Raw genomic sequence first — 23,386 nt, 5'->3', positions numbered from 1 at the left:
CAGGCAATCCACTCACCTCAGCCTCCCAAGGTGCGGGATTACAGGCTGAGCCACCGAGCCCGAATTATTTACCATTTTTTAATGTGGAGTTACTAATAATCCTTATCAGATATTGCCTTTAGAGAGCCATTTGAAGGACTAACAAAGCCTCTTTAGGGTCAAACTCATTATTCAGACCCTTCAGGTAAAAATGATTTACTTTTGCTTTTTACCTAGACAGATGAAAATATTTATTTTATGTAACAGGTTTTATAATATTCAATTACATTGGCTTAAAGTTTTCTATCATACTATGTGCAGATTTGAAAATAGAAAGATGAATTTTGTTTTAATAACAGAAACGTGATGCTGAAATAGCAAAAACCATGATGGAAGAACATGAAAGAGTAATAAAAGAAGAAAATGCTGCAGAAGACAAACGACACAAAGTAAAAGCGCAATACTATCTTGACTTAGAGAAACAACTTGAGGAACAAGAGAAAAAAAAGCAGGAAGCATATAAGCAGTTGCTAAAAGAGAAATTCATGATTGATGAAATTGTTAGGAAAATCTATGAAGAGGATCAACTGTAAGTTTGTTACAATTTCTTGTAATACCAACTTTCTTACATTCTAAACATTTATTTCATATTTACCATAGACTTGTTTTGAGTTGATAAAGCATCTAGCTTAATATATAGTAAATGCTCAATAAATGTTAGCTACGATCACATAAATTGAAACCAACTTTTTTGTCATCTTTGTTAGTATAATAAGTGAATTATCTGACAATTAATGAATGCTTATTAAGTGACTAAATGATCTAAATCTTTGTTTTCCTTAAATATGCCTACATCATGGGATCAGCTAGTGGAGAAGGGAGGGAGGGAGGAGGGACGGGGCCGGATGGCCACACTGGGTCCACTGTCAGGAGGAGAGAGGGCCAGCTAAAAGTCCACACTTCACCTGCATGCAGGCTACTTATGTAGTAAATTCTCAATTGAACCCCACAACTCTTAAGTTAAAAAACTTTAAAATAAATAAGTATATCTATACCATATGTCAGAGGACATATTTTCTGACGAATTTCCTTGGTAGATGGCTTAACTATAGAATACTGCAAGTCTTATATTAACAGATAGTGGCCGTGATGAAATGAGATGCATAAAACTTCATTGATAGTTTAGAGGAGAAGCATAGTTGCATTTTACCCAGAGAAAATTCATACCTGGTATTATATTTAGTGGCACATAGTAGGCGTTCAAAATGTTTGTTGCATGAATTAATGAAAAAACTGTAAATGGGAAAGGTGTTTTCCTTACATTATTATCAACAAAAAAAAATTACTTTTTATTTTGTGATATTTTATTATCATTTTTGTTACTATAAAACTACACCTACTATTGCTTTCTAGAGAAAGACAACAAAAGTTAGAAAAAATGAATGCAATGCAAAGGTATATAGAAGAGTTTCAGAAAGAGCGGGCTCTCTGGAGAAACAAGAAACGTGAGGAGATGGAAGAAGAAAACAGAAAAATCATAGAGTTTGCCAACATGCAGCAGCAAAGAGAAGAAGATCGGATGGCAAAAGTTCAAGAAAATGAGGAAAAAAGGCTACAGCTTCAGAATGCAGTATGAAAACTTCTTTAATGTTGATGACATTCTGATATATTAGTTATAGAATTTGGGTCCCATAAATATTTGTGTGTTTTTTGTTCAATTTAATAGTTGACTCAGAAATTGGAAGAAATGCTGCGGCAACGTGAAGATTTGGAACAAGTGCGACAAGAATTGTACCAGGAAGAACAAGATGAACTATATAAGAAGAAACTAAAAGTAAGTTTCAGAAATTGAAAGAATGATGAACATAGAGAGGAATATAATGTTGAGATGAAGCAGTAGAAAGATAGTAGATTTAAATCCAGTCATACTGGTAATTCACAAACTGCATCATAAAAAGCATGATTCAACTATGTTGTCTACAGTAATCACAATTTAAATATGAAGACATAGTTTAAAAGCAAAAGAATGGATAAAGATATATAACATTGCAGACACTAATTAAAAGCAAGTTGGATATCTATGTTATCATGGGACAGAGTCAACTTTAGGACAAAGAATTCATGATGATAATATAGTAAATTCATCTAGAGAATGTAACAGTCCTAAAGGTGTAGGAACCTAAATAATAAAGCTTCACAATACATGAAGCAAAACAGACAAAACTGAAAGGAAAAATAGACAAATCCACAATCAGAGTTCAAGATTTTAATAATCCATTCTCATTAATATATAGACTAACTAGTCAGAACCATAGGCTACAGTGTTGAAAACAGTATCAACAAACTTGATCTAACTAAAATTTAGAGAATATACTACCCAACAATAGCAGGATACAAATTCTATTCAAATACATAATGGAACATTCACTGTGATAGATCATATTCTAGGATATAAAGTAAGTGTCAATAAATTTACAAGGTTTTAAATCATACCAAATATATTTTCTGACTACAGGAGAATTAAATTAAAAATCAGTAATGTAAATAAACCTGCAAAATCCTTAAGTATATTAAATGAGGCTGAATGTGGTAGCTCACGCCTGTAATCCCAGCACTTTGGGAGGCTGAGACAAGAGGACTTGCTTGAGCCCAGGAATTCAGCACCAGCCTAGGCATTGTAGTGAGAGCTCGCTTCTACAAAACACAATTAAAAAATTAGCTAAGCTTGGTGGCATGCGTCTGTAGTCCCAGCTACTTCAGAGGCTAAGGTGGAAGCATCAGCGAGACCAGGAAGTCGAGACTGTGGTGAGCCATGATTGTGTCACTGCACTCCAGCCTGGGTGACAGATTCAAAATAAACAAAAATTGTATGTATACACATACACGCACGCACACACACATACACACACACACACATATGTATATATGTATAATAATTAAACAACATACCTTTTTTTTTAAAGGTGTGAGGTACAATTCAGGGTTAGGTATACAAATATTCATTATGCAAGTACCCTTGTTGATGAAGTGTGCCCCTTCCTCCCCTGGCAATTTCCCTCAACTGCCAATCCTACCCCCCCTTCCCCTAGTAGTTTCTCACTACTGCCAATCCCTTTCTTATAATATTATGATAATTGTTCAAGGTCCATTTATGAGTGAGAATATATGGTACTCTGTTCTTTGTTTCTGTGATAGATCACTCAGTGTGAGATTTACATCCAAGTTGATGTGAAGTCCGTATGTTTGTCCTTCTTTTTGGCTGCATAATATTCCATTGTGTATAGCTACCATATTTTTTTTATCCAGTCCAGCTTCGATGGGCAGCATGGTTGGTTTCATGTTTTTGCTATTGGAAACAGAGCTGCAACAAACATGTGTGCAGGTATCTTTTTTGTAGAATGATTTGAGTTCCTCCGGGTATATTCCCAATAGGGGGATTGCTGGGTCATATGAAAGGTCAATTTCTAGTTCTTTCAGAAATCGCCACACTGTCTTCCAAAGAGGTTGCACTAATTTGCATTCCCAACAGGAGTGTAGAAGTGTTCCTTTTTCTCCGCATCCTCACCAGCATCTGTAATTGTTTGTTTTATTAATGTTGGCCATATTTACTGGGATGAGGTGGTATCTCTTTTTTTTTTTTTGAGATGGAGTCTCACTCCTTCATCCAGGCTGAGTGCAGTGGCACGCACGCTCATGGCCACCCCAGTGTCGACCCGCTGGGCTCCAGGTGATCATTCCGCCTGAGCCTTCTGAGTAGCCAGAACTACAGACACGTGCTACCACGCCCAGCTGTTTATTTTATTGTAGAGACAGGTCTGTCCAAGTTGTCTGGACTGGTCTTGAACTTGTGGGCTCAGGCTACCCACTCACCTTGGCCTCCCAAAGTTCTGGGATTACAGGCTGAGCCACCAAGCCTGGCCGAGGTGGTATCTCAGTGTGGTTTTGATTTGCATTTCTCTGATGGTGAGTGAGGCTGAGCACTTTTTCATATGTCTGTTGGCTGCCTGTATATCTTCTTTTGAGAAGTGTCTATTCATGTCTTTTGCCCACTTTTTAATGGGGCTGTTTGTTTTTTTCTTTTCAGTGCATTTGAGTTCCTCATAGATCCTAGATGTTAGGCCTTTGTCAGACATATAATTGGCAAATATTTTTTCCCAATCTGTGGACTGTCTCCTTGCTTTCTTAATGCCTTGCAGAAGCTCATCAATATGATGAGGTCCCACTTCTCTATCTTATTTCTTATGGTATGGGCACTTAGGGATTTGATCAGGAATTGGTTGCCAGTTTCACCTTCCCTAATGGTATCTCCTGCATTTTCTAAGATTCTTATAGTTTAAGGTTTTACGTTTAGGTCTTTGATCCATTTAGAGTTAATTATTGTGTATGGTGATAGGTAGGGGTCCTGTTTCTTCTGGATACCCCTGATTACCTTCTCTTGTCTAATTGCCCTAGCTAGGACTTCCAACACAATGTTGAACAAGAGGGCTGAGAGTAGGCAACCTTGTCTTGTTCCAGTTTTTAGGGGAAATGTTTCCAGTTTCTGTCCATTTAGCAATATGTTAGCGGTGGTAAACAATATACTTTTAAATAAGTAGTGAGCAACAAAATCATAATGGAAATTAGAAAAATATTTCAAACTGAAAATCTAATAAATAGCATACTAAAATATGTGGGATGTAACTAAAGCAGTACCTAAAGAAGAGTTTATATCTTTAAATGTGTATATTAGAAAAGAATGGTTAAAAAATTAATGATATTATATTTGCACAAAGACTTGTATATAAAAGTTTATGTAGCATTATTCATAATAGTTAAAAAGTGGAAGTAACCCAAATGTCTGTCAACTAATGAATGGGTAAACAAAATATAGTATATCTACACAATTAATGTTATTCAGCTATAAAAAGAATGATATGCTGATCATGCTAAAACATGGATGAACCTTTAATTATATATTAATTAAAAACAAAATGCCTTTTTACTTAGCTTAATTTCCTAGAAATTCAAGTTGTTGCTTGTATCAATACTTAGTTGCTTTTTATTGCTGAATATTCAAGATTTCATTTGTATGTATGTACCAGCTTATTTGACCATTCGCTCATTAAGGGGCATTTAGAATGTTTCCAGTTTGGGGCTCTTATTAATAAATCTGCTATAAACATTCAGGTATAGTTTTTTATATAAGTTTTCATTTCTCTGGGTTAAATACTCAAGAGTACCTTAGCTGGGTTCTGTGGTAATTACATGTTAGCTTTGTAACAAACTGCCGAACTGTTTTCCAGAATGGCTGTACCACTTAACACCCCCATCAGCAATGTATGAGAGATGCAGTTTCTCTGAATTCTCACCAGCATTTAGTGTTGCCACAGTTTTTTATATTAATTTTGTTTTGTTATCTCTGTTCTCAGAAGCGTATTTTTTTTTTAATTTTAGCCATTTTCAATAGCCATGTCATGATATCTTCTTGTAGCCTGATTTTGCATTTCCTTGATGGCTTATGATGATGCATATCTTTTCATGTGCTTTATCATCCTCTTCAGTTTAATGTCCTCTTTGGTGAAATATTTCTTCATGACTTACTGATTTTCTTCTTAGATTATTTGTTCATTTATTGTTGGGTTTTGAGAGTTCTTTATATATTCTAGATACTAGCCCTTTATCATGTGGGTAGTTTGCAAATATCTTCTCCCATTCTGTAGCTTTGTCTTTTCATAGTCTTTCTTAGAGCAACTGTTTTTAATTTCTGTTAAGTTCAGTTTATAAATTTTTCTTTTTATGGATATTTTTGGTGTCAAATCTGGGAACTGTGCCTAGCACCTGAAGAATTTCTCCTTTTTGTCCTAAAAGTGTTTTTCTTTTGTATTTTATATTTAAGCCTGTGATCCATTTTCAGTTAATTTTTTGTATGATCTATGAGACTAACGTCGAGTACAGTTTTTGCCTTTGGATGTTCAGTTGATCCACACCATTCATTGTAATGGCTGTCTCTTCAACCACAAATTACTTTTGCACCTTTGTTAAAACACAGTTGAGCATATTTGTATGAGTTTATTCCTGGAATTTTGTTCTGTTGATCTGTATATGTATCCCTTCACCAATACCACAGTTTTGATTTCTGTAGCTGTACAAGTCCTCAAAATTATTTTGCTATTTTAGTTCCCTTGCCTTTCCCATATACATTTTGGAACAATCTTATCTCTATAAATAATTTTGCTGGGATATTGATAGAAAGTGCGATAAATCTGAATTATCAATTTGGGGAGAATTGATATGTTTACTGTAGTAAGTCTTTCAGTTCATAAATTTAGTATGACTCTCCCTTTATTTAGATCTTTAAATTTTTTAATCTGTGTTCTATGGTTTTCAGCATACAAATTTTTTACATGTTTTGCTAGGGTAACATCTAAGCATTTCATTTTTTGAGAAATTACAAATGGAACTTTAATTTTGGTGTCTATGTACTCATTTCTCATTAATTGACTTTTTAAATGTTTATCTTCTATCTTATAACCTTGCTGAATTATTAGCTCTAGGAATATTTTTTTCTTTGTCAGCCATGCCTTTTGCAAATAGGAATAGGCAGTTTCTTCCTTCCCAGTCTATATACTTTTTATTTCTGTTTCTTGCCTTATGCGCTGGCTAAAGTTTTTAGCACAACTGGCTAGCATTGCATTGAATAGAGTGATAAGAGTAGATGTCACCTTTCCTTATTTCTGATCTTATGGGAAAAACGCCTTTTCACCATTAAGCCTAATTTTTTTTCCCTTTATTTTAAAGATGTGGGGTACAATTCAGGATTAGGTATACAAATGTACATTAAGCAGGTACCCTTGTTGATAAGGTATGCCCCTCCCTCCCCTGGCAGTTTCCCTCCACTGCCAATCCCACCCCCCTCCCTGGCAGTTTCCCACTACTGCCAATCCCTTTCTTATGGTATTATGATAATTGTTCAAGTTCTGCAAGCCTAATGTTAATTGTAGATTTTTGTAGATGCTCTTATCAAATTGTGGAAGTATATCTGTTTCTCTGAGGGTTCTGAATCATAAAGGAGTGTTAAATTTTGTCAAATGCTTTTTCTACATCCATTGATATGATCATGTACTTTTTTTTGAGTATTGATTTTTGAGTATTGAACCAGCCTGCATCTCTGGAATAACTCCACTTGGTCATGGTGAATAATTCTTTTGATATGGGGTAAATTCTACTTTCTGATATTGTGTTAAGGATTTTCACATCCATATTTATCAGGAGTATTGGTCTGTATTTTTCTGTTTTTATACTAGTTTTTACACTGGTTCTGTTTAATACTATTTTCATAAAATGGATGGAGAAATATTTTCTCCTCGTCTATTTTCTGGAAGAGATTATGTAGAATTGATGTTAATTCTTTAAACATTTGGCAGAATTTTCTAGTGAAACCATTTTGACTTGGGTTTTGTTTTTTTAGTTTAAAATTATTAATTCAATCTCCTTAATAGTTACAGAGCTATTAAAATTATCTTATTTTGGTAGCTTGTGTTTCTCAAGGAAGTGATACATTTTGCCTAAATTGTCAAATTTATGTTTGTAGAACTATTTATAGTATTCCTGTATTATCCTTTTAATGTCCACAGGGTCTCTATTGATAGCCCATGTTTTATTCCTCATCACTAGTAGTTTGTCTTTCCCTTACTTATTTTTTGGTCAGTCTTGTTAAAGTTTCACGATTTTTTTTTTACAAGAATCAGCTTTTTGTTTCATTATATTGTCTATTGGTTTTTAATTTTCAGTTTCATTGATTTCTACTCTTATTTCCTTCCTTTTACTCATTTTGGGTTTACTTCGCTTCTCCTTTTATAGGTTCTTGAAGTAGAAGCTTAGATTATTGATTTGAGACTTTTCCTACATGCATACTATTAGTGCTATATATGCATTTTCCTAACTCTACATATTTAGTGCTATAAATGTCTCTCAGCACTGCTTTAGTTGCGTTTCACAAATTTTGCTATTTTATTTTCATTAGCTACACTGTATTTCTTTTCCTTGATATTTCCTCTTTGGCCCATGAATTATTTAGAAGTGTGTTCCCTAGTTCCTAAATGTCCAGAGGATTTTCTGTTATCTTTTTTGTTACTGATTTCTAGTTTGACTCCTTTGTGGTCAGAGAACATAGTATCATTTTGATGCCTTTAAGTTTGTTCCATGGACACTTGAAAACAATGTGTATTCTGCTTTTAGTTGATGGTTTAGTTGAGCTCTTCCATACCCTTGCTATTTTCTGTTTAGTTGTTCTATCAATTGTTGAGAAAAGGATTGAGGAAGTTTCTAACTAAAATTGTGGATTTGTGTATTTCTGCCTTTAGTTATATCAATGTTTTTTTTTTTAAATTGAGGTAAATTTTACATAACATACAATTTACCAGTTAAACCATTTAAAAGTGAATGTGGTATTTGGTCCATTCACAATACTCTGTCTAATTCCAAAGCTTTTTCTTTTCTTTTTTTTTGATTTGGAGTCTCACTCTGTCCCCCAGCTTGGAGTGCAGTGGCAGGCTCATGGCCACTGCAGTCTCAACCTGCTGGGATCAAGCATTCCTTCTGCCTCAGTCTTTCAAGTAGCCAGAACTACAGGCAAATGCCACCATAGCCGGCTAATTTTTTGATTTATTGTAGAGATGAGGTCTCACCAAGTTGCCCAGTCTGGTCTCAAACCCATGGACTCAGGCAATCCTCTCACTTCGGCCTCCTAATGTGCTGGGATTGTAGGTGTGAGCCACCTGGCCCCAAAGCATTTTCATCACCACAAAAGGATACTCCTCCCACAGCTCTTGCATCCACTAATCTTTCTGTCTTTATGGATTTGGCTATTCTGGATATTTCATATAAATAGGATCATATGGTATATGACCTTTTATACCTGGCTTCTTTCCTTTAGCACAACGTTTTCAAGGTTCGTCTGGTTATAGCAGTATATCAGTAATTCTGTTTGGGGCTGAATAATATTCCATTATATGAAGATGCCATTTTTGTTTATCCACTCAACAGTTGATGAACTTTTCACCTGTTCACAACTGTGAATATTGCTGCTGTGAACATTTGTGTATAAGTTTTTGTTTGGATATCTTTTAAAAATTATTTTGGATATATACCTGGAAGTAGAATAGCTGTATTATATGATAATTTTGTGTTTAACTGTTTGAGGAACTCCCAACTGTTTTTCACAAAGGCAACGCCATTTTACATTCCTACTACAAATGTAAAAGTGTTCTAATTTCTTCACACCTTTGTCCATACTTATTCTCTACCATAATTATATACAAAAATTAATTCAAAATGAGTCCCAGATATAAACAAAAAAGCTGAAATTGAGAAATTCTAGAAAAGGAGAAAATCTTCATGAATTTGGGAATGGTAAAAGACTTTTTTTAGTAGGATTAAAAAGGCATGAACTATAAAAGAAAACGTTTATAAATTGGGTTTCATCAATACTTAATAACTTTCTTACATTTTTAGAAAAATGAAAATGCAAACCACAATCTGGGAGAAAATCTTCCCTGTACGTATATCTTTTCTGATTCATTTTGTTTTCCTTGAGTCAGGGTTTCAGTCAGTCAGGCTGGAGTGCAGTGACAACCTCGACTTTCTGGGCTCAGGCAATCCTTCTGCCTCAGCCTCCCATGTAGCTAAGACTACAGGTGCATACCATCACAGCCAGCTGGTTTTTAAATTTTTTTTGTAGAGAGGAGGTCTTGCTATGTTGCCCAGGCTGGTCTCAAACTCCTAGCCTCAAGCAGTCCTCCCACCGAGGCCTTCCAAAGTGCTGGGATTACAGGTGTGAGCCACCACTCCTGGCCAGCTATATATATATCTTATGAAGGACTTCTATTCAATATATAAAGAACACTTATAACTTGATAATATACTATAAATAACCCAGTTTTTTTAAAATGAGCAAAAGATTTAAACAAATACTTCACAAAACAAGATATGACTAGCTATCCATGCAATGAATTGTAGCTATTACTATTATTTTAAAAATATGTTTCAGCCACATCAAAACAAGTCATTCTTTTGGATGCACTGTTTCATCAATGAGCAGGAAAGAGATGCCATGTTTTGATAGCAAAACCTATTGCATGTGTATTCTTAATAATTATTAATGATTTACTGCATACAGGAATATACAATAAAATATGTACAGACCTTTTTATAAATATCTTAATGAAATCCACTTATATTAATACCAAGTTACCCAAAAAAGTTAATGAAGTGATAGATGAAGGCATAATAGACATACGTGAACAAGTGGGAAGTAGATGTTCCATCTAAGTGGAACATTACAATGAATTCCAGCTATAACAGATGAAAAGTATAATCAATAATGAAGGTATAACAGGAAAAAACATTTAGTCTTCCATGTAATGTTGCATTATTTCACATAACCTTAAAAGCAATTAGAAATCTAAGGAAATTTACCAGCATAATATAAGAGTGTTTAACACACCACCAGAAATTAATAATAAATATTTTAACCTACTAACTGAAAATCTTAAATACATTCTTCTCAATTATTATTGAAGAGGAAATTTACAACTGTTTAGAGGATGAGATTACTACATATCAACATTGACCAATACTTACTGATAGGCTTTTGATATGAGTCTGTAAGCAACTGATTTGTAAAACTGATCTCTGAGACAATTATTAAATGAGAAATTAGAAAAAACAGGCAATACACTCAGTAACTTAAAAAATACAAATCTAAGTATAAGGCAAGAATGGAGAAAATACCAAAGATTATAAGTGGAAATTATGTAAAAGTCAGGAAAATACATTACCATTAATTAATCCAAGTGCTTAATATCAGAGGAAAAAAAGAACAATGTAAGAAAGAAAAAAGTGAAAAATAAAATTAGAAGGAATAAATAATCTATAAAGGAAATTATAGAAAAGATTAGAAAAACAATCTAATCAGTTGTATACTAATAAATTGTAAAAGTCTCCATGACAAAATATCCTGAGTTAAAAAATAACAGTGTTTAAAAGTTCAGAAAAATCAGACAAAATACGATTGTTGAGGTTATCTCCTATATCAAAGTGTTTTTCCTTGCCTCACATCCTCTCTGCCTCACCACTGATTTCAATGGTAGCTGTAGAGAACATATTTGAGGGTGAGACTGACTCTGTGCTGACCACTTCCTAAAGTGTGGGATGTGGGAGGGAGCAAGGAGTAATGTCCTCTGTGGCAGTGGTCCCCAACCTTTTGGCCATCAGGGACTAGTTTCATGGAAGACTATTTTACCACAGACTGGGGAGGGAGTAGGATGGTTTGGGGATGATTCAAGCACATAACATTTATTGTACACTTTATTTCTATTATTATTATGTTGTGATATATAATGAAATAATTACATAACTCACCATAAAAAAAAAAAAGCCACAGACAGAAATGGCAAATAAAATAATGGGTGGGCCACACGTGGACTAAAATAAGTTTCAGATTCTGACTTAAAGTCTGCCACCAGATGCAGCCATACAATTGAAGTACGTCAACTCAGTTGCTACTCACTGACAGGGTTTTGATATGAGTCTGCAAGCAATTGATTTATTATGGTTTCTGTGCAGTCAAACCTCACTGCTAATGTTAATCTGTATTTGCAGCTACTCCCCAGCGCTAGCATCACCACCACAGCTCCACCTAAGATCATCAGGCATTGGATTCTCTTAAGGAGCATGCAACCTACAACCCTTGCCTGTGCAGTTCACAAAAGGGTTTGCACTCCTATGAGAATCTAATGCTACAACTGGTCTGACTGGAAGTGGAGCTCAGAAGTAATGCTAGCAATGGGGAGCAGCTGTAAATATAGATGAAGCTAAGCTTGCTCACCTGCCTCTCACCTCCTGCTGTGCAGCCCAATTCCTAACAGGCCACAGACTGGTACCAGTCCATGGCCCAGGAGTTAGGGACCCCTGCTGTCAGGTGTCCCTAAACCAACTGTGGGCAGGAACTAATGGATAAATGTTTCTTCTTGTCCACTCTTGGGAAGGTCATAGAAGGTACTCCATGCGTCCCTCACAGGGTTCTGGCAGAATTGTGCCTCATTTGCCCACAGTGGTATCCAGCTCAGTTATACGCCCTTGTGCTGGCTTTTCTTCCTTCCCTGTTTCACTGTTTGTCTTTACTGCTGCTTCCTGGAATTACTTGCCTGATAAAATTATGCACAAGTCCTTGTTTAAGGCTGTGCTTTCAGTGGAGAACCCAGACTAAGATGACCTAAAAGTCTCTAGGCTCAGAGTGGTTTACAGCAAATTATTTCAAAGTTTCAATGAACAGCTATTTCTGAAACCCCATAATGGGTTTTAGAACATAGAAAAGGATGGGAAATTATATACTTCATATTATGTAACTAGCATAATCCTGAGTATATGAACACTTATGTCGTTGAAAAAATGTAATGGTGTTTTGTTTTGCCAAAGGTCTCCCTGTTTTTTATCTAGTTGTCTTCACCATTGGATTAAACTAAAATTTGTATGGGAGATGGATGCCAGGAAGTGGATTTAGTTCAATATGTATTAAATTTATGTGTGCAAAGTATTATTTTAAGCTTGTGAGGAATTCAAAACTAAATGTGATAGTATCTCTGCCTTCAGTGAGCCTTTTGACTTCTGCATAATATACTTGTCCTTTGGGGTCTCTGGGGGATTGGTTCTAGGACACCCATGGATGTGGATGCCAAAATCATGGCAAGTTCTATATATAAAATAGTATAATATTTACACATAATCTATGTATATCCCCATATACTTTAAATCATCTCTAGATAACTTATACTACCTAATACATGCCAATGCTGTGTAAATATTTGTTATACTATATTGCTTTTTCAATTTGTATTATTTGTATTATATTACTTATGTTTTTAAAAAACATAACACATGCCAAAGGAAAACAGGATATGCCCTCTGGGAATTAATTTTCAGTGAGGAGATAAGGTGTGTATGTCTGAAATAAAATTAATGGAGAAATTAATACAAAATTAAGATGCCAGGAGAGATGAGTATGAGTTAGGATAATCGGAGAAGATGTTATGGAAGAGATAGGATTTGAAGGGGGATTAGATAGGAGAAATAAAGAAAATGTCTAATACTCAATATAGAATATAACGAACAAAGTTGGTAACAATGATACTACAAATTGTTTCACCTAACATCCCTACCCCCCATGTAAAAAAATTATCTTACTACATTTTGTTGGATTTGTTTGTTTGTTTGTTTGTTTTTGAGTTGGGGTCTCACTCTTACCGCCTAGGCTGGAGTGCAGTGGCACGTGCATGGCCTCTGCAGCCTTGACCTGCTGGACTTAGGCAATCCTTCTGTCTCAGCCTTCCAAGTAGCTGGAACTACAGACGCATGCCACCACACCTGTCTAATTTTTGTGATTTATTGTAGAGACAAGGTCTCACCAAGTTGCCCAAGCTGGTCTCGAACCTCCCAAAGTGCTGGGATTATAGGCTGAGCCACCATACCCAGCCCCTTACTACATTTTAAAGACTATAAAGTTAAAACTGTATTTCTCTTCTTTTAGCTAGGGTTCTTCATATAATCAAAATTATCTCCAACAGTTATCTCCCCTCTCCAGTGTCTGAAGTGAGCAAAATGAGATAATAGCCACACTTAGGAAGATAAGATCATTTAGGGTAGCTTTGGTAGTTGCCATCCTGGGGTTGGATAGCAGCTTGGTTCCCTGGCCTTTTTGGAAGTTCTGTATGCCACCTAATGGTAAATCCCTTTCTGTTGTCTGTAAGAACCCTGACCAATAGAGGTATAGGGCATATTTTAGATGCCTTGGGGATATTGGTCTTCCTGGAGTTTGTGTTAGAATCGGGCAAGTGTCTTAGTCTATTTGTGTTGCTATACAGGAATATTTGAGGCTGGGTAATTTACAAAGAAAAGAGGTTTATTTGGCTCACAGTCTGCAGGCTATACAAGAACCATAGCACCAGCATCTGTATCTGGTGAGGGCCTCAGGCTGCTTCTACTCATGACAGACGGTGAAGGGGAGCCAACATGTGGAGATCACATGGCAAGAGAAAGAGCAAGGATGGGGGGTGGTATCATGCTCCTTTTTAACAACCAGCTTTTGTGGGAACAAATAGAGTGAGAAATCATTCATTACTGCAAGAATGGCACCAAGCCATTTATGAGGTATCTGCCTCACGTCCAAACATCTGTCAGCCCCTCCTCTAACACTGAGGATCAAATTTCAACATGAGGTTTGGAGGATACTACATCTACTTTGTAGCAGCAAAGTAGATTAGATTAGAGAAGAAGAGAAGGATTTAAAATTTACACTAGTCCTAATTGAATAGATAGATGATAAAGTATAGTAAAATGTTATTGGTAGAATCTAGGTGTTAGGTATATGGGTGATCAGTGGAAAATTATATTTTTCAATATGTTTGAAATGTTTCGTAATAAAATATTCAGAAAATAAAAGCTCATAGGAAAGGACTTTAACTGGCCCAAGTAAATTTGAATTTCCCTGAATACGTTCTAATTGTTATTGCTAGGTTATTGCTTTTAGATTTTAGAGAATTTTGGAGAATGGAAGGACTGTTAGAATACTAGAGATGTCTAAATGCAGCTCTGATTTCATAAAGGGAGGAAGTTGGAAACTGAAAAATACTTATCAGTGACATTTGTTTTAGACAATATTCTAGAATGATTCATAGTTGGTACAAATTTCACAGACCTCAGATTAATAACCACAGGTGTGCCAAAAGTTTTTAAATTAGCTCTTTTCAAAGTAATTATGTGTTGATCCTAATTTGTATAAATATATACCAATTAAAAATTTTAAATGAGTCATAGACAATCCAAAGGTAACATGTCCTTTATCCAACTAGTTTTAAAAGGATGGGGCAAAGTGTAATCAAGGAAAGGCTTACTTTTTCAGTTTATGATTTTCATGTTGTAATTTTAAGCTTAACCAAACTCTCTCCCACCTTTCTGTATAAATCAATGTAAAGAAATGGTTACTGAGTTAACTTTTGGCTCTATTGTTGTTTAGGAAGAAGCAGAAGAGAAATTGAGAAAGCAAAGGGAGATGAAGCAAGATTTTGAAGAACAAATGGCCTTGAAGGAATTAGTGCTGCAGGCTGCAAAAGAGGAAGAGGAGATCTTTAGAAAAGCGATGCTAGCTAAACTTGCTGAGGATGATCGAATAGAATTAATGAATGCTCAGAAACAAAGAATGAAGCAACTGGAACATAAGAGGGCTGTGGAAAAACTTATTGAAGAGCGTCACAATCAGTTCCTTGCAGACAAAGTAAGAAAAGTTTTTTGGCTTTTTGTCATTATAATTAAACAGTAATCAGCTCATCTATCATCCACTAAGCCTTTTTTTTTTTTAAGAGGGTCTCAATCTGTCATTAGGCTCACTCATAGCTCACTGCCACTTTGAACTGCTGGGCTCAAAATATCCTCCCACCTTAGCCTTCTGAGTAGCTGGGACCACAGGTGTGTGTCTCCATACCCAGCTAATTAAAAAAATTTTTTTTGTAGAGATGGGGGTCTCACTATGTTGCCTAGTCTGGTCTTGAACTGCTGGACTCAAGTAGTCCTTCCGTTTCGGCCTCCCAAAGTGCTGCAATTACAGGCGAGGGCTACCATGTCCAGCCAAGGACCTTCTATATGTCAGACAATGTTACATATCTGTTTACTAATATATGATATATAAATTTTCTGACCAATCATTTATATGTCTAGATATGAATAAATATGAAATATTTATCAATGCTTTCTATGTGCTAAACATTGGTATTAAGAACATAAATGTAAATATGACTAAATTCATGTTATCTATGAAAGTACGGTCTTGGTTTAGAAAAATATATAGAAATTAACTATAAACATGTCATGTGTGTAATAGTTATACATGTATGGACGTTTTGATATGGCAGAGAGGAGAGACAGATCATAAGTGCCCTGCAAGCTATTTCAGATGGTGGGCTTTTTCCAAGGAAAACCACTGAAGAATTATGAAAGCTACATACTAAGATCTGTATTTTGAAACATGATTCAAGTAACAACATCAAGGCTACGTAGATGTAAGCGTAAGCTTGGAGACAGGGAGACCAATAAGGAAGTTATAATAATCTCAGTGATAAGTGGTGAAACCTCTCCAAATGGAGAAGGGATTCATCTGAGAGGCATTAAGGATATAGGACTGATGGGGCTTGGTGACCAATGAGGTGAAAGAAGACTTAAGGCTACTATTAATACAGAATACTGTCACTTCCATAGTCAATGAATGAATGAATGATGTCCTACAGAAAGAATACGTAAAAAAGACAAATGTATTTTGAGGGGGTAAATAATTCTATTTTGTCCACATTTTATAATCATAAAATCTCTCTCACTATATTTTTGTGGTTTAAGAACCAAATGAGCTCCCACCCTTTCCCTCTCCATCCTCCTCTTTTTCCCTCTCCTTCTCCCCCTTCCTCCTCCTCTCCCCTTTCTCTCTTCCCCCTTCCCCTTTTCCTCTCCCTCCTCCTCCTCTCCCTCTACTTCTGTCTTCCCCCCCAAAGAACCAAATGAGATAAGAAAGTGCTTTGAAAAGCAATAGAAGAGAGAAAGAAAATAAACATTTTAAAAGGAAACTTGCATGACTTTTTTTTTTTAACCATACAGGGTAGGAGTTAAAATAATTCAAAGGTTTCAAACTCATGGAATACAAGTGTTATATTTTGAGTTGGCGCTGTCTGTTCTTGGAAGCTAAGTAGGGTTAGGCCTAGTTAGCACTTGGATGGGAAAGTTCCTGGAAACTTTACGAAAGACAACTATAAATGGAAACCACCTAATACTTGTACAAATAATTTGTGTCTTAACTTTTAAAAAATGTATGGATATTCCCAATATGAAGCTGTGGCTTAGCTTTAAGTCTAAGATTGGACAACCTTTTTTTCTTTTAACCCAAAGACAAGGACAGATCTTCATGATAGTACTCATTAATTCACTCCATGACACAATCCTGTAGGGTCTAACCCTGATTTTTAGATTCAGAGATATTCCTAAATAGGTAACTGTAATTTTGTCTACCTCTAAAAAACAAAATCATATGGGTAGTCAGACAAAATCTGAAACTACCCAGAAGACAGTTTCCTACCACCATACCTATTCAGAATTTGTCCCAAGTACATAAATTGGTTTCATACCTATCTAAACTATTTACTATTAAATTGAATATGATCTGTCAAACCCTAAGAAGGGAAATCTTGTATTATACCCAAAGTAGACTCTACATCATTGGACAAAAATCTGACAAATGTGCTGTTTTCCCTGCAATGTTACAAAACTTTCTTGCACTGCCCGTTTATAAGGAATGAATCAATTAAGATTAGGATTGACTGCAATTGCAGAGTCTCAAAGTGGCTTAGTAGGTAGTTTACTCTTCTGTTACATAAAAGTCAAGAGAGAGACCGTTCAGGGCTAGAATGGAGGGTCTGTCCCATAGTATTCAGGAGCTCAGGCTCCTGCTTTTCACGATAGCATCTGGAAGGTTTAGCCCTCATCATCATGGCCTAAGTTGGATCTTCAGCCTTTGTATACATGTTTCAAGCAACAGAGAGAAGTGAAGATGGGATAAAGGGTGTGTGTACACAGAAAGATTCCTGGAAGCTGCCATAAGACATTTTCCTTATATCCCACGGGCTAAAACCTAGGCCTCTTGTGACTTTACCTGACTGTAAGAGAACTTTATAAATGTAGTCTCAAAAAAAATAAAAAATTCAGGTATAATGATGCCATGGCGGATTCTATAACCTATTTCATCTTAGAGATAAAATAATTAAGAGCAACTCAAGCTTTTGATTCAGTAGCAAGCACTATCAATGAGTGAGAATGTTTTTTATCCATTAGCTATTAATGCTGTTTCTTAATAAAAAATACATCTAATATATAGTAGACAAAAATATTCTCACGAGCTCATGAGAAGCAGTTCCAGTTTTCAGTGGCACTGGATATATATGGCTGTGGCCTTGCATCCTTTTTTATTTTTATCCAATAACTGGAAAGTTATTAGCTTTGTAAAGAAGCTTGCCTCCCATTGTAGCCAAGAACACCAGCATCCTCCTTTATGGTTTACTTGTCTTTGACAAGGAGAGGACTGAAGAAGAAATAACGACACAAGTAAACTAAATATTCCTTTAAGGAACTTATTGTCACTATTACTTTAACTTAAGTAACACTTGGGAGGAATTTATCACAATGGTCTGCCCTATATAATAGGTCTATTGGATACAATTCCATAAAAGTTATCATAAGTCCTAAAACTTTAAGCCAAGTCATCTCTTCTATATTATATAGCACAAAATTTTGATGGATTATCTAATAGTATTCTTTCTTTGGAAATAAGTTTATTAGCTAGAATTCTTGCTGTTACTCTTATGTTATTCATATAGTCTTTCATATGTATGAAAATATTTATCCTGTAGATATCTCTATTCTGTTTTATTCACTAATTAATTTTTGTCTTACACTGTAAACTCTTCAGCATCTGACAGACAGTAAGGTAAGCATTCAATAAATATTTATTGGACTTATTAGGCAGTCACTCCTTTGAATATATTTCTCCTTGGTAATGGAGACACCTTCCTACTTACCTTCCTAAAATCCCAAACTATTCTTGTATTACAAAGGAATAACAATGGTAATATGTAGATATAGATATGTATATATAATACATATTATACATAAAAACTATTCAATGTCTTTTAGTTCATCAATTGATTGCATGAATGGTTTTATTTGAAAACTTTGAAGATCATTGTATTTTGTGATAATAAAATTTGATTTACCTTCCCAGCAACGTGAACTAGAAGAATGGCAATTGCAGCAAAGAAGACAAGGATGTATTAATGCCATTATCGAAGAAGAAAGGCTAAAACTTCTCAAAGAGCATGCTACAAAATTACTAGGATATCTCCCTAAAGTAAGATATATCTCAAAGTATAATCATTATGATCTCTAATAGTGAAGAAAACATGGTATCTGGGTTTCACAGGACCTAGGTTTCACTCAATTCTTGCTCTGTTATGAAGCAGCAGTGGGATCTTGGCCAGATATTGAGCCTCGCTGGGCCCATTTAAATATCTCTAAAATGAGAGAGTTGGTCTTGGCCCATTATTAGAGGTATAAGCTGGATTTATTGAATTTATATTTTAGAGGTTCTTTTCTACCCTTCTCGTTTAGGAAGTCTAAACTATACTAGAGCAACTGTAATACTTTATATACCAAAGATGAGACTATACATGAAAACGCTGTAATTGATAACACCAATAACAGGTACAATGTTTGAACTGAGTCTGAGACAAATGTGCTCTATGGTAGGAGACTATTATAAGTAGGTACTGATAAATCTGGCTTTTAAATTTCCAGAAGATTGTGAATTTTAATGTATATCTATGACACATTGTGACTATAAATAAAATAACTGAGTTTCATAGGCTCCATAAAAACATCTAGACTCAAATAAGATAACCATATTTGTATACAAATATAGAAATCATGCCATATTTGATATTTTATTAATTTGTATTTTTGAAGGATGGTTATCTTATTTAAATATTTAAATTAAAAATCAATATTTTATTAATTAGGTAGAATTGAATGCATATTTTGTGTTCAAGCTGGTGCTAAGGATGAAAGGAAGATAAATATATGTGTAATTATTGCCTGACAACAAGACCTTATAGTCTAATTGGCTAGACAGGGTTAATAAATACTAAATGATGTATTAATGATAAAATCCGAAGATAACTGATAAACTTCATAAGATAGATTATAAATTCTAAGCAAGTCTTTGAGATTTGCCATTTATGCAGGGGAAATAATTGTGGAGGCAGGAGGAGAACTAACCTCATGTCTATGTCAGTCTTAAATGCGGTTAGTGAAATATTCTGGAATTCAAAAGTAACCAACAAAATGTTTTTCTTACAGGGAGTATTTAAAAAAGAGGATGATATTGACCTGCTTGGTGAAGAGTTTAGGAAAGTATATCAGAAACGGAGTGAAATTTGTGAAGAGAAGTAATATCAAGATTGGGTGAAACCTGGATTCTTTTGTTTGCTACCACTAGATGTCAGCATAACTTTTGTTTTACAGTTCAAGGACAGTAGGAATCCATTGTCTATTTGGATTTTCTAAAACATCACTGAATTTCATAATTTGTAAACAATTATCAGATAGAATTTAAAATGTTAATGAATATTTAACTGCAAAATTTAGTCACTTATTTTTGTACTAATAATTTAAAAATGTGAATTCTACACCACCACAACACTCCATATATATATATGTATATATATATTTATATACACACACATATACATATATACACACGCAGTTTTCTCCATATCACTCCTACATTTCAGTGCTTTTTCTGTATCTCTATTCTCAAGACAGTATATTCTCCTTGACTAATACAGAACTCTAGCCCAATGTGAACTGCCTTCTGTCCGTGGTTAAGGAACTTGACTTCTTTGATTTGGCCAGGGAAATAAATACTTAGAATTTGGTTTTAAAGCATTCTTTTTTGTCTACTCTAAGAGAGGAAAAATGAAACAGAGTGAAGGATTTCAAAGTGCTTTATTACCTAATATGCCTAATTGTCACATTAACTAAGAACTTAAAAATAGAATTTTTCAGACTGGGCACAGTGGCTCATGCCTGTAATCTCAGCGCCTTGAGAGGCCAAGGTGGGAGGACTGCTTGAGCTAGGAGTTCATGACCAACCTAGGCAACATAGTGAGACCTCGTCTCTAAAATAGCCTGGCATGGTAGCATACGCCTGTAGTCCTGGTTACTCGGGAAACTGATGCAGGTCACCTTAGCCCAGGAAGTCAAGGCTATTATGAGCTGTGGTCATGCCACTGCACTCTAAGCCTGGAAGACAGAGTCCTCCAGTCCTCAATTAAAAAAAAAATCATTTCTCAAAGGTAAACTATCATTTATGAACTAGAGTTGACTCTCTAGAATATAAAATATTTTCAAGTGTAGTTGTAAAAACTCAAAAGAGCTAGTGGGTCATGAGAAAGATAGCAGAATCAAAACTTAAATTTTTGTTGCTTTATTTTACAAAGTTTTTCCTTTTTTTAATAATTACATTATTGGAATAATACATTAGTTTTGTTTCCTCCAAATCTAAACAGGAAATTATCTGAAATTATATAAATTTCATAATCAAATATCTTAATTACTTATGAAGAGTAAAAATAATTCAAACCATTACAAGTTAAATAAAATGGATGTCCATCACATACTTTCATAGAGACTAACTGAAGTAGATCACTTATGAATTTCCCCATTCAAGTGCCTTCATAAATTCCTCCTCAGTGAAACACAGCATCTTGGAAGCTTCAATATGCATCTGTTTTTTAAAAAAAAAATCAGTATTGTCTGATTTAGTAATAAAGAAGACCACAGAACAAAAGGAAATTTGTAAAACATGTGTGGATAATATGCTAGAATATAAGTTCTGTTGTAGGAAGGTATACCTGTAATTTCAATAAGCATGATATTTGAAATGGTAATTACACTCAAGGATCAACCAATAAAAGCCTTTTTTGTCCAACAGTGATGCTGAACCAACTTATTGTTAAGGGAATAATTCAATAATATTGTAATACCTGGCCTTTGCAAAGAGGGAAAGTGGCAGAACTATGAATTCGTATCTTCTCACCACCAGGTATCCCATGTTTAAGAGAAAGGAACAATACTTGTTTGGAATCAATGTTCACTCTGAAGCTTGAAGAAGAAAACAATACCCTAAATTTTTTTTTTTTTTTTTTTTTGAGTTGGAGTCTCACTCTGTCACCCAGACTGGAGTGCAGTGGCTGCTCCCGGCCACCGCAGCCTTGACCTGCTGGGCTCTGGCGATCCTTCTGCCTCAGGCTTCCAAGTAGCCGGAATTACACACATGCACTACCACGCCCAGCTGATTTTTTTATTTATTGTAGAGATGAGGTCTCGCTGCCCAGGCAGGTCTCAAACCCGCGGGCTCAGGCAATCCACTCACCTCAGCCTCCCAAAGGCGCGGGATTACAGGCTGAGCTACCGAGCCCGGCCCTGATTTTTTTTAATATGGTTCTTTCTGTAGTTGGGAAGTACCCATACTGTATTTCCTAGTCTCATTTTCTATACTATTAATTTACTTATATGAAAATATCCACTTGCTTAGATGACACATTATATAAAACACATCATACATATGAAATCTAACAGAAGTGTCAGAAGTTGTCAAAATACTTATTTTCATAAGTGTCCAAATAATACCTGATGTAACATTTTAAATGTTAAATATTAAATATATAATGTTAAAATTATAAATGTATATACTGTTAGACTCACCTTCTGCCTTTTTAAAACATCGATTAATTTTAATTGTTTCTTGAACCCTATCATTAATTCTCCTTTTTGTTTTTCTAGTTTCTTGTTTTCTGATTTTAACACTTCAATTTTTTTTTGTTCTTCACTTGCTATATCCTATGAAAGAAAAAATATTCCATATATTCTTTGTTAATGAAAACAATTATAGACTATCATCACATAGTAATAAACAGTACTATTTTTGGCACAATGGCTCACGCCTGTAATCCCAACATTTTGAGAGGAACCACTTGAGTCCAGGAGTTCAAGACCAACCTGGGCAACATAGTGTGAGACCTTGTCTCTACAAAATATCAAAAAATTGACTGGGCATGGTAGTGTGTGCCTGTAATCCCAGCTTCTCAGGAGGCTGAGGCACAAGGATCACCTGAGCCCAAGAGGTCAAGGATGCAGTGAGCTGTGATTGTGCCACTGCACTCCAGCCTGGGTAACAGAGTAAGACTCTGACTCAAAAAAAAAAAAAAGATAAAAAGTAATACTGGCTGGGCTCAGTGACTCAGCCTGTAATCCCAGCACTTTGAGAAGCCAAGGCGAGAGGATTGCCTGAGCCCCTGAATTCTAGACCAGCCCAGACAACTTGGCGAGACCTCGTCTCTACAGTAAATAAAAAATTAGCCACCGTGGAGGTGCACACATATAATTCTGGCTACTTGGAAGGCTGAGGCAGAAGGACTGCCTGAGCCCAGCAGTTTGATGCTGGTGTGGCCATGAGCATGCCACTGCACTCCAGCCTGGGTGACAGAGTGAGACTCTGACTCAAAAATAATAATATTTTTTTTTTGTAGATAAAAATTTCTTTGCTTTACTAAATAATGAATTTGATAACTTTTAATCATGCTCAGGTTTTTCCCATTAAAAAAAAAAACAACTCAGTTCTAATTCCAGTAATGGCAGAGTAGCTTATATTGAAGCAACTCTCCTGACAGTAACAAATCTAAAGTCTGGACACAATTTAGAAAATACAGTTGAAGGCATAGAT

General features: G+C 35.3%; 2 protein-coding genes across 2 annotated transcripts in view; one reads left to right on the top strand and one right to left on the bottom strand.

Moving 5' to 3' along the window:
* MNS1 (meiosis specific nuclear structural 1) overlaps window positions 1-20,211 on the top strand; it is a 50,546-nt gene extending 30,335 nt beyond the window's left edge. Inside the window, exons 5-10 of the mRNA XM_008072803.2 lie at window positions 339-568; window positions 1,393-1,609; window positions 1,706-1,813; window positions 15,029-15,286; window positions 18,827-18,952; window positions 19,960-20,211. Of these exons, the coding sequence (XP_008070994.1) occupies window positions 339-568; window positions 1,393-1,609; window positions 1,706-1,813; window positions 15,029-15,286; window positions 18,827-18,952; window positions 19,960-20,052 (1,032 nt within the window). The 3' untranslated portion in view covers window positions 20,053-20,211. The remainder of the gene's footprint in view (window positions 1-338; window positions 569-1,392; window positions 1,610-1,705; window positions 1,814-15,028; window positions 15,287-18,826; window positions 18,953-19,959) is intronic.
* Window positions 20,212-20,779: 568 nt separating this feature from the next.
* TEX9 (testis expressed 9) overlaps window positions 20,780-23,386 on the bottom strand; it is a 62,801-nt gene continuing 60,194 nt past the window's right edge. Inside the window, exons 11-12 of the mRNA XM_021706321.1 lie at window positions 22,369-22,503; window positions 20,780-21,388 (exon numbers count right to left, since the gene is read on the bottom strand). Coding sequence (XP_021561996.1) covers window positions 21,311-21,388; window positions 22,369-22,503 — 213 coding nt within the window. The 3' untranslated portion in view covers window positions 20,780-21,310. The remainder of the gene's footprint in view (window positions 21,389-22,368; window positions 22,504-23,386) is intronic.

The sequence above is a fragment of the Carlito syrichta genome, unplaced genomic scaffold (genome assembly GCF_000164805.1).
Source record: "Carlito syrichta isolate Samal-C Ts95f unplaced genomic scaffold, Tarsius_syrichta-2.0.1 Scaffold315426, whole genome shotgun sequence".
In the NCBI taxonomy this organism is placed as follows: domain Eukaryota; kingdom Metazoa; phylum Chordata; class Mammalia; order Primates; family Tarsiidae; genus Carlito; species Carlito syrichta.
Note: the sequence above shows the minus strand (reverse complement) of the source record. Positions and strands in the feature narration are given on the sequence as shown.